Below are 12,077 nucleotides of genomic sequence, written 5' to 3'. Positions count from 1 at the left end.
GTCGCGGCCCATTTCCGGTCGCCCTTGAATTCGAAACGCAACTACGCCCGATATCGACGACACTGCGAACCGATAACGATCGTTGTGTCGACGTTACACTTGCAGAATTCCAGCGTGTTGCGTGAAACGATCATTTACGCGTTAAGGCCGCTGTATCGAAATTGAAATTCCCACTATACGTTATCTCCTATATCATCTATACACGATGCAAGTTCTAAAGAGCTCAGCCTTATCGAGACGGTGCTATTCATCTTCGAAGTTGAAAGTTTGAGCGCGTAATTCCCTTAATAAGTCGCTGCAAGAATGTCCGTCTGATTAATTACGGAAAAAAACAGTTCTCGTAAAGTTGTTGAAGAACTAGCATGTTGTGCAAGTTGGCTAGAGGAGTCTTCTCTTCCTTTCTTCTTCTGCTTTTTTTCAAGTTTTCGAATAAAGGTAATGCGGTAATATCGGTATATTATGACGCGAAATTGCCGATCTGTTCGTTTCTGAATTGTTTGTCAGTGTAGAAACGTAGAAAGTATAGGACAGCCAAGAAATCGCTTCCTGCAGATAGAATCTGAGCCGTGCGCGACCAACGTATTTTATTCCTGAATTTATTGTATTGTAACGCTGTAAATATTCTAAATCATAGAAATTACACGGTGTAAAATGGCCAACCGTGCGACGCTTGTCATTTTTGTTTCGTATACGAATTCTTTTACAATTGCACTGTGAAATGATTTTCAAATTGATGATAATTTACAGGATAATTCTAAGGAAGAGTGGAGTTTCTTTTTGAATTTTCTTGGCAACGCCTCGAGTCTGTGTTCGTATCTTCTTCAGAATATTATCATAATACAAATCATAGTACAATCTTCTTAAGGAAGGAGGGATAGCATAAACAATTTCATTATATCACTTTCATTAAAAAGATTGTCCTATTGAATGAAAGAAAGTTGATTTCGTTGCTGATACTTGTTATCACAATTATTAAATATTCACCTTAAAACTTGTCCAAATGTAATTGTTGCCTTTTCTATCTCATTTTATAGTTGTCATTCGTGTTTGTACACTGGAGAGATCTTTTTGTACCAAAAGGTACACCAAAGGTATTTATTATCAGAAAGAAATTATCATAGATAGATGTAGAAAGAATCTCGCAGAATATAGGAGAATCTTGTTGTTTAAATTAATTAATCGATTAATTTTCATACTGAATTACTTGGTTGTTAATACCCTGAATCAAAATGACATGAAAATCCTCGTGATATTGGATTGTAAATCGATTTTTCAATTCAGCTTCCGAGATTTCAGAAAAATAGCAAGATGAATTACGTCAGTTCTTAAAACGTATAAAAAGAGTAAAGAGAAGATTGAAAGTTTAATGTCTGTGATTGTCCATTTACGTGTAAAAGATCGATAACAAGTCAAAATACGTATACGTTGTACATAGACGATTGGCAGATATTTTTGTTTTTAATTTTATACGACATCTACGTAAAATAAAATTGAAAAAATTGAAAATTTTCTCTGCGTTGTGAAATATAATTTGCGAACGAAGAAATTTGAAAAATCATTTCTATCATCGCTGGCAACATGCAACTAACTTCCATTGCATCTTTAACTGTTTATATTCGTATCAACATTTCTCATGTTATCATTAATATCAAATTAATTCCATTTTTAATACGTTGATTTTTTATCTTAACCAACATTGTTTCTCTTTTTGTTTTCAGGCATTGAAAACATACGTTTCTGACATTGATGTCAGGTTGTATATGTTGGCAATTTTGATACCTTTAATTTTGGTCAATTGGATCAGAAACCTGAAGTTCCTGGCGCCGTGTTCGACGGTCGCTAATTTCATTACGTTCGTCAGCTTTGGCATAATATTATACTACATCTTCAGGGAGCCTTTGTCGTTCGAGAATCGAGAAGTGATCGGAAATGTCGAGAATTTCCCTCTTTATTTTGGCACTGTGCTATTCGCCCTTGAAGCTATTGGCGTGGTGAGTACTCGTTCGGTATTTCAATATCTGAAAGTTTGGAGATCGAAATTACGAGAAATCCGAAGATCTGAAAATTTCGAGATTCGTAACTGAACACCTTAGAGATTTAAAAATTTGGAAATTCGAGAGACCAAGAATTACAAAATTCCAAAGCTTAGAAGTTTAGAGAATTCGAATATTATCGCAGATTTGGAAAACCAGATTCTTGAATGTTCGTTGGGATGTAAGTGTAAGCTCGAAAGTTCGATAATTTGGAAATTGGAATACTCGAAAATTTAGCAATTCGGACATTTAGATAATTACAAAATTTAGAAAATTCGAAAGTCTACGTATTTGAAAATATGCAAGTTGGAAAACTCGGCAGCTCAGAAATTTTTAGTACTTAAGAACTCTATGCTTCAACATTCCAATATACAGAACTTACAAAATTTCCTTAGCCAAATGCTAAATTTTCCAAATCTCAAATATTTCCATATCTCACGCTATATCTACGAACTACTTTAAACTGCAACCACATTGTCGAACCTTCTTGTTGCAGGTAATGCCATTGGAGAACGAAATGAAGAAGCCAAAGACTTTCATACGTACGTTCGGCGTCCTAAACATTGGAATGGGCGTTATCGTAGCTCTCTATACAGGACTAGGTTTCTTTGGTTACGTTCGTTATGGCAGTGGCATCAGGGGTAGCATCACCTTCAACTTGGACGAACCTTTAGCCCTCGCCAAAAGTGTTCAAATCTTATTGGCTATAGCCATCTTCTTCACTCATCCGATTCAATGCTACGTGGCGATCGACATCATCTGGAAGGATTACCTCGCACCGAATCTTGAGAAGAATTCGCATAAGCTGTTGTGGGAGTACGTCTTGAGGACTTCGCTCGTCCTTTTCACGTGTAAGTGAATGCTTCGTGTCCTTCACCCAACGTGACGTCAATTCGAGCCAGGTCGGACGATGGCCGTTGTTGATATAGTATTCAGTTGCTCATATCGTATATTGCTCAAGTACCAAAACATTTTTCCCTGTACGATAATTCCTTGTAACGTTGACGTCGATGCTTCAATAGCCTTCGCGCGATTAGTCTGCGAAAAGGTTTTGAATTGTTTGCTGTAGCGATGAGAGTAATACCTTCGTAAAGGATCTTTGATTTTTGATAGCGATTAATAGATACATAGTTTCGTTCTGCTTCTGGTCGTTTCGTTTGTTAGTACTTGCTTATTATTATATTTAGAATTGATCGGTTTTCTTATATTTTGAGTTTTAGTTTGCAATAGGATTAAGTGAGAATTTAATTAATTGTAGAGTGAATTGATTACAATTTATTGGAATTGAGAATTAATTAGAATTGGAAATTTAAGTTTGGTGTAGGTAAGCTTTCTGTGGTTATTCCACGAATTCTCCTTTTAATAATAGAGGAATGTGTTATATTTGATTCTATTTAAATGCTGAATTTGCTCTTCTAATAAGTAAAGAAATATTTCTCATTGAAGGGAACTTGATTTTTGATCCTAATTTACGTGACGTAGTTTTGCCTCTATCTGTGTAATCTATTGATCATTAACTTTGTTATTTTAGCTGCACGAATTGATATGGAAGTAATTGATTTTATATCTTGGGGCTTTTCCTGGCTTTAATTGTACAGGCTTAGTCGCGTTTGATTCAAACTGGTTAAAACTAACTGTTCCACAAATATACACAACTGCTTTAGATTCTCCCTGACCTGTGACTCGGTCTCTTCTAACTCGGAGTAATTATTCCAGAGGCTTAATCGAATCTAAATCTAACTCGCTAAAGGTCTTGTTTGCCTCTTACTTGCTTCTGATAATTCAAATTCCCTATAGAACAAAGTTTTATTTAGAAACTGAAACGATCAACTAAATGCGAAACTAAAACTTTATTTCTTATTCTATCTTTAAAATTTCCTAACAATTCAATTCTAATAAAAATGAGATAATAATTACTCTGACCGAGTATACTAAAACTTTAATCGTACTTTTTCCCACCCTGTCGTTGACTAACCGATCAGATGTTTCTACAAAATGTTGTAAATAATAGAAACAATGTTATCAGCCTCTCAACTTCACAAAACAATTACTCCGATCACACCAATAACTTTAATTATCCCTACTCCCATCGTAATACTGATTAATCGACTGAAGTATCTCTACAAAGTCCTCTAAACGACAAACATAATCCTATCGATCCTCTCACTCCACAAAATAATTAGTCTGATCACACTAAAACTTGAATTATCCCTACTCCCATCGTAATCTTGACTAATCGACTAGAATTGTTCTACAAAATCTCCTGAGCGATAAAAATAATCTTATCGATCCTCTCACTCCACAAAATCATTAGTCTGATCATACTAAAACTGTAATCATCCCCTCTCTGCAATCCTAACTTTATCTAATCGCTTCTCTACAAATTTCTCTAAATAATAAATCGTAAAAGAACATCGAAGTTACAATCCCTTCGTCCATCTCAACTTTGACTAATCACTTGCTACGTCTCAGAAAATTTTTCCAAACGATAATAAATTTAAGAAGAATTAATGCTATAATCTCTTTTCCTTTCGTATATTTCAGTCCTGTTAGCCGTGGCGATTCCGGAACTAGATCTGTTTATATCCCTGTTCGGTGCTCTGTGTCTCTCTGGTTTGGGCCTGGCGTTCCCCGCCCTCATTCAAATCTGCACATTCTGGCATGTGCACGACCGTACAGGAAAGGCGATAATGATAGCAAAGAACATGTCGCTCGTACTTTTCGCGGTCCTTGGTCTCATAGTTGGAACCTATACGAGTCTCCGTGACATCATCAAGACCTTCTCTTGAACTGTGCGCCCTGGAAATGGTACAGTAACAGGTCGGTGAGGAGTACATTAGGAAAGAAGAATGAGAAAACGAGGTAGAACGAAGCGGTAGAAGAAAAGAATTAATGGAAGAATCAGAAGAAGATAGAGTGACGGGAGGAAAAAGAAAAAATAGAAGAACTATGGCCAATGTGATAAGTTAGCTGTTTAATAAAACCAGCGGCTCGATTGGGCCGCGTATAAGATCATCTAATACTAATTTTAAGATCTTCCATTTTCTTGATGGAGAAGATGTATTTTCTGATGTATTTTTTTTAGAAATATGCGTTGATCGCGTGAATAGCAAATAAGCGAGGAAGATTGAAAAAGGTCGACGCCTGGCGTGTCTGATTTAATGGTACAAGCGTGCTTGAAATGCGGTTTATTATAAAATATGGTTGTGAATGGTATCGCCTGACAAGGAACTGTTTCTTTTTTTTTTTTTTTTTTATCGTTTCCAAGCCGTCGTGTCTTCTCTGACAGCATGGCGGATGGAATTTCAATCGAACAGTGATATTTTGATACTTGGTCGGTTAGATCGCGAGGAAAAATAAAGACGTTTATTTATGAACGTGGAGGCAGATTGAGCTGCACACAGTTCGACCTTTAACTATTTAACGTGCATGTAGATTATCATGACGTGCTGTTCGTAACTTGAAGCAAAACAGAATAATTAATTTTTCGCAATTTTTTTTTAACTCTGTTGCAAGTCTTGAATATTTATTTGCTGAAGAAAAGAAAGTACAGTGCTGGCCATAAATACTTGGACACTTCGAGATATTAACTAGGTTTATTTTTCGATTATTTTGCTACAAATCTGTTACTTCATTTAAATTCATTTTTTATTTCAATTAGAATTGCTTTATGCAGCAAAATTCTAAACGAGGTAGGATTTGTCAGAGTCTTATAATAATTGTAACGATTAGGTGTCTTAATACTTATGCCTGGCAGTGTACGTATATACGTACGATACAAATCAATTTTTATACGTATGATGAGCAAAAGTATTGGCACTGACCAGCTTATCTTGTAAGCTTCTGTGAAAAGATTTGTACAAATAAATAAAAAAAAAAAAAAAGAAAAACAATCACGGAGACATAAGAACAGTTATAAATCTCTGCTATGAGTAACTGTCGTAAAGAACTGAAACCTCTGCTCGATTCAGTCTTTTTTATCACTTTCGGATTATGTGTTTGCAGAACGTTATTATTTTCACAAATTTCTCGAATCGATTTTCGTATCAGTTTTACAGTAATTGATGCTTAATGTTTCAATATGAACAGTCTATTTACTATTTTATTATTATTGCACAGCTAAGAGGCTTGATATATTTACACTATAGGCCTGAAAATTATTTTACAAAAAAGAAAAAAAAAAGAATCGTAAATTTTACATTACAGCAGTAAAAGTGCTTTTATATTTTGTTCGAACTTAATATATTTTGTAACGTTAAAGAAATATTTGATCGGAGATAACGTAAAGAATGCAGCAGGGTTAAGCACAAATCTATCAGCTTGTTGATTGTTGTTCTAAAAGAGAAATTCATAAATAATATTTTCATTGTTACGTCGAATTCAAACGACTGAATAACACATCTTGCGTAAGGTGTGAGGCGTTTGCGCGTTAAGTGGTTAAGAATTATCCGATGATTATAACGCGATTATGATCGAGTAAATGTGTTCTAACCGCTATGATTCTCGTCTAAGCTTAAGATTGATAAGTGAAAAATGAAATGTGTTCATCGACGATGATGAGAAAGCTCCGCTTGAAACATCATTTCATTTTTTTATTCGAGAGACATTCGTTTCTCCAAAGCAAGCGACTAGCTTTGCCAGCGAAACTCGTGTTTTTCTCTTTGTAGGAATATCATTTCGCCATTGTTTCCGTGTTCTGGACAAAGAAATCACGGTGCAAATTATTTCTACAGACAATTGGCAACTAATTAACCGAAACAAGGAATGATATCTCGTTGAATTTTCGATACAGACGATGTATGTGAAATAAAATTCATGAATATCGTGGATTAGATCACGGAATTTGATACAGACGATTTATGTAGGATAAGAAACGAAACAGATGATGATCGCGAAAGAACAAAATCCCTCGGTTTTTAAGTACAACGTAACTATATTATTTATTAATTGTATTAAGGTAAAGTAAATTTAAAACAAGTATGTCTTTTTTTTTATATTAATAAAGCCAGGCTGTACTTGTTACGCCTTGCTCGTTCAATTAATAAATTAATGTCGAAGATTATGATCGATTATTGTGTGGATTATAAAATGGATCCCTTTTTGTTTTTGAAATCTCTATTTTATTGCTGAGAATATTATCAGTTGTAGCCATGAATAAATTTGTTGTGACTAGTTACAAGGTGATTGTTTATTTTATGAAAATATACCAACAATCCTTAAACTATTTCCAAAGTTTTCATGTAAAATCTGCAATACATAGACTACGTATGAATTTAACTTAATATGTACATACGAGTGCGTATAGCCCAGCTATAGCTTGGAACAACGTAATGGATACTCAAGGACACAAACCATTTCCCCCCACCACATTACTCTGATACTCACTCTTCAATATACGTACTAGTAATTTCAGGAAAAATTACGAATTATTATTTTTAAATATTTATTTGCCAAGATTCTTTTAGTGTGACTAACTTTTGTTGATGCAATGCTTTTACTCTGATTTCAAATCAGCTTCCCAAGAGGAGACACAAAAAGCAGAATAAAACTTATACCCCAGTTTTCAGAATATATCAGATGTTTCAAAAAGTAGTACTATTACTGGAAATGAGATAGAAGAAAACTTTTGAACAGAAGCTTTCATTATTCACATAACGCAGCTTAGCCTACTTTTAATATAGTAGAACTTTATGCGCTTCTTTTATAAAAGAACTTGGGAACAGGGAAATTTGAAAGATTCTCCTAAAGTATTATTCTACGAATTTCTTTCAAATTTACATAATAAAATCCCTCTATTATTTACATAATAGAACTTACTCTAATTCAAATATAAAGATGTGTTAGACGCAGAAAAATTGGTCCAAAACTCCTGATCTTTTTACGTAAAAGATTTCTTTCTTTGATCTAAACGTCGTTACAAAAAGCTTCCTGTAAAAACTTTCACAAAAAATCCCAGTAATTTCTCTTTCCATCTAACAAACTATTATTTAAAAAACAAAAAAAAAAAAAAAGAAAAAAGTATAAGACAGAAACTTTCTATTACACCGTACTTACACAAAGTAAAATGATGCAAAGCTGGACCTTAGAGGGAATCAAAACTGTCCAGGATTATAGAGCAGGGTACAGTGGGGAAAGTTGACGGTGGTGGGTTTCAGCGCAGACGCCATGAGATTTTATTCCAGCAAAGGGCGTATAGATCGCTACTGGGGTGGCTGCCCCCACATACCTGGAAGCGAACCTGGTGCAGACAGTTTCTCGTCACACGTGTGCACGCGACCCCATGTCGATAAGACATTCGTCCGGATGTGTGCGGTCAGCACACGCACCCTCGTGTTTCACATCGGCGGCTTAGCACGAGGCAACAGTTATTTTCCCTGAAAAAAGACCGTCTAACATAAGTTTGGCCAGATATAAAGAATCGTGAAGTTCCTTGGTTATTTCGGTGATGAATTCGAAGTTTAAACGTGGACTTGCGTGTGACAATCTGTGAATGACTTTGGATAAATAGTTGAGATAGAAGCTGGAACTAAGCTAAACCTAATGCAACGCTAATTCACGGTGCATTAAGTTATGGTCGAAGCAAGTTTGTAATTATTGAATGCTTTTGAATGATCGTTGAAGGTATCTGGAATATAAGCCAGAGTTAAGTTAAATCCAATTCGAAGATAATTTATGGTGCGTCGAATTAAGGTTGAAGCTCGCGTGTGGTAATCATTGGATGATTTTGAATTATAGGTCGAAGCGTGCGGAATATAAGCTAGAATTAAGTTAATTGAAAGCTACGTTGTGCAGTGTCAAGACGAAGTTGGTGCTTGTGCGTGGAAATTATCAATTGTTAATGCAAAGTTAATTGAAATATGAACGAAATGTAGCTCTTTGAGCGGCAAATTGGATAAGTTGAAATTGAATTTGCTATGTAAAAAGTGGTAAACGCGTTAAGAAGAAAGAAACCTAATAAAAATTTAGTCCTTTGAGTAGCAAAGTCATGTATAGCGAGCCGTTTATTCTCAGCGTCATAAAAGTAACGCAGTTGGACTGTGGGGATTAATAGAAAGAGTGTGAACGAGGAAATTTTATGAGACGCTGATTAACGTGGTTCGATCGTAACACTTTTGGATTTTAGTTCAATGTTCGGGGGTTGGTAGGTTACGTAACGTGCAGCTATAGAAGGGTCGTCGATGGTGCAGAAGCGATACACTTTCAGTGTAACCCTGAATCCTATTTCTTCTTCTTGGAAATTATAACATCGATTTTCTTTCTTCGTGTGACGAGGGGATGAAAAGTAAGTGTTATTTAAAGATTCTTTTTGTACTGACGCTACAGCTGCTGGTCTTGAATGCGTGCTTCAATATGTCAGAGATAAACGATTACAATTTGAGTGATATGATAGAAATAATCAAATATAGAATATAATGTAATAATAATATGATGATGATGAAGAAAAATAATATGCAATAATAGTCCTATTTTGATAGAATTAATGTTACTAGGAATATTTGTATATTTTTATTAATTGTAAAATAAACGATCTAGAACTCGTAAAAATGATGAAATTGATAGTTCTTTGTCAGTGAAGGGAATTTTTGTTCCTTGTAAATATTAGTTCCTAAATTCTGTGATATAATTTTGAAAATATTGCTGAATATCGTAGTATTATTTTCAGGCCTGATCGAAGTACCTTGTTGCTTTTTGGCATCAGCTCTGATTTACCTTTCTTTGTTAATTTAGTTCTATCAAAATACACGAAGCATATATAATTACCCTTTTAATAAACTTTGCGTCATTTTATGAAAATCATAAGTGACTCATTGTATCTTTTCTATCTATACTATTCCATTAAAGTACGTTATTGTAAAAATTACAATATTACCATTTTTTTACTTTTTTCTCTTTTGCTGTTTTGCGTGTTTTGCTGTGCCCCAAAACACGTAAGCAGGAATTACAAACTTTCTCTCTTCTAAAGTAAAAATTATATTTAAAGACACGAATAATCACTTGCTGTTGTAGAATTTACATTTAAATACATTTCACAAAAAGAAACGCCGCTATTTTTGCAAAATACTGAATACCCATTTAATAAAAACAAAGTAAATTTCTCCTTAATCTTAAGAACTACAAACGAACTAATGATTATTAATAATGCAGAGGAAATCATAGTGGGTCGAGTGACCGAGTAATACCTCAGCATATACGTATACACACCTTCTACGATCAATATATCCCCTTTGAACTCGTAGGCTGATCCGTGCATCATACTGTGCTCAATTTCTTTATCGTCTATCCATGCGAATAACCGCAACGACGGCAAGCTGTCTCGTATCACTATTGTTATCGATCATGGATAAATATCAGAGGGAGCAGCTTTATCAACGAGCTTACTAATAACACTGTATTAATGTTACTCTTGCACTTTGTAAGACAGATATCTCCTGCTTGTGCAAATTCATATCTTTATGAACACAATTTACATTTATAGTTTAATTACGTACTCGTGTTATTTTGATGATTCTTATTAAATATTAATTAGTATCAAAATTGAGTTGTGGGTACTTAAAGTTTGGGTTTATATGATTTTAAGAAATTTAATGTTTCTTTGTATTCTATGTTTAAATTTATCTCGTAGTTTATATTTTACGATTTGAAGAAGGTCAGGGGTTGAGAACGTAGCTTAGAAGATGATAAACTTGCGTAGGCGAGGAACGTACAATGTAGAAAATTTATCTGGTAATTTATATTTTACAATATTTATAATTTACATTTAATCATAATTTAATTGTATTTAATTTATACTTAAAGTTTGGGTTTATATGATTTTAAGAAATTTAATGTTTCTTTGTATTCTATGTTTAAATTTATCAACATAGTTTGGAAGATGATAAACTTGCGTAGGCGTGGAACGTACAATGTAGAAAATTTATCTGGTAATTTATATTTTACAATATTTATAATTTACATTTAATCATAATTTAATTATATTTAATTTATACTTAAAGTTTGGGTTTATATGATTTTAAGAAATTTAATGTTTCTTTGTATTCTATGTTTAAATTTATCTCGTAGTTTATATTTTACAATTTAAAGAACATCAGAGGTTGAAAACATAGTTTGGAAGATGATAAACTTGCATAGGTGTGGAACGTACAATGTAGAAAATTAAAAAAATGGTTTGATATGCTTATTAACCTTGATCAATGGTAACCTTTGGTTCTTTTGGCGTTCGTACGACTGTGATCCCCTTTGTGGGTCAATCGATGTGTTCTCCTCCAAACTTGACGCTAATAGGTACATATAATTTATATGATTCACATGGCCAAATGGGGTCGTTTGGCCTTCTTTTATAGGCATCCTTGTAAATCGAAGAAGAAACCATGTTTGCGTGAGTTATGTTACTCCCTGGTGACGTCGAAAAGTGTTCAGCAAAGAAGAATTCAACTTCCAAGATCTAGAAACTTCATCTCACATCAAATTCGAATTTCTAATATCAAGTCAAAACTTGCTCGCGAACGAAATTCCCAAAATCCACTATACGTTTCAGATCTCCCAGACTTGAACTGTCAAAAATTCTGAATTTCAATTTTAATTCTAATTGCCGATCTCCAAATTCTCTGGATCTCCAGAATCCCAAAAATTCCCACACAAACTTCGTCTCAATTAATTTCAATTTCTAAACCTCCAAATTCCTTGGATCTCCAACATCTCCAAATAAACTTTGCAATTGCAATTTTCAGATTTCCAAATTCCCTGGATCTCCAAAACTTCCAAGATCTCCAAAAAAAAAAAAAAAAAAAAAAAAGGAACAAAATCTCACCTCGATTCCAATTCCAATCCCATTTCCCAGATCTCCAAATTGTCTGGATCTCGAGAATCCTCAAAATTCCAAATTCGACACCTTTCTCTCCGGTCTGAGAGCTCTCTGTGCTAGAGCAAATGACAAACTGCTGATCTCTGCTCATCGTGAAACGCGTCTGAAATCCATCTGCTCCCCGTGGTTGCACCGGAGGCGTAGTATCTAACTCTCGTCACGTGACGATGGAGTTCGCTCGC

The 12,077-nt window shown here is 34.4% G+C and overlaps 2 protein-coding genes and 1 long non-coding RNA gene across 3 annotated transcripts in view; 2 read left to right on the top strand and 1 right to left on the bottom strand.

Annotated features, from left to right (window-relative positions):
• Nucleotides 1-7,212, top strand: part of LOC117154213 (proton-coupled amino acid transporter-like protein acs) — a 40,810-nt gene extending 33,598 nt beyond the window's left edge. Inside the window, exons 6-8 of the mRNA XM_033329004.2 lie at nucleotides 1,719-1,991; nucleotides 2,530-2,884; nucleotides 4,578-7,212. Of these exons, the coding sequence (XP_033184895.1) occupies nucleotides 1,719-1,991; nucleotides 2,530-2,884; nucleotides 4,578-4,822 (873 nt within the window). The 3' untranslated portion in view covers nucleotides 4,823-7,212. The remainder of the gene's footprint in view (nucleotides 1-1,718; nucleotides 1,992-2,529; nucleotides 2,885-4,577) is intronic.
• On the bottom strand, nucleotides 2,878-12,074 carry LOC117154224 (uncharacterized). Its single transcript, XR_013058005.1, has 3 exons — nucleotides 10,236-12,074; nucleotides 8,260-8,407; nucleotides 2,878-3,071 (listed from the first exon to the last, which is right to left on the bottom strand). It is a non-coding gene; the product is annotated as an uncharacterized LOC117154224 (long non-coding RNA).
• Nucleotides 8,401-12,077, top strand: part of LOC117154214 (proton-coupled amino acid transporter-like protein acs) — a 27,401-nt gene continuing 23,724 nt past the window's right edge. Inside the window, exon 1 of the mRNA XM_033329007.2 lies at nucleotides 8,401-9,315. The gene's annotated coding sequence lies outside the window, so the exon portion shown is untranslated. The remainder of the gene's footprint in view (nucleotides 9,316-12,077) is intronic.

The sequence above is a fragment of the Bombus vancouverensis genome, chromosome 3 (genome assembly GCF_051014615.1).
Source record: "Bombus vancouverensis nearcticus chromosome 3, iyBomVanc1_principal, whole genome shotgun sequence".
NCBI lineage: Eukaryota > Metazoa > Arthropoda > Insecta > Hymenoptera > Apidae > Bombus > Bombus vancouverensis.
Note: the sequence above shows the minus strand (reverse complement) of the source record. Positions and strands in the feature narration are given on the sequence as shown.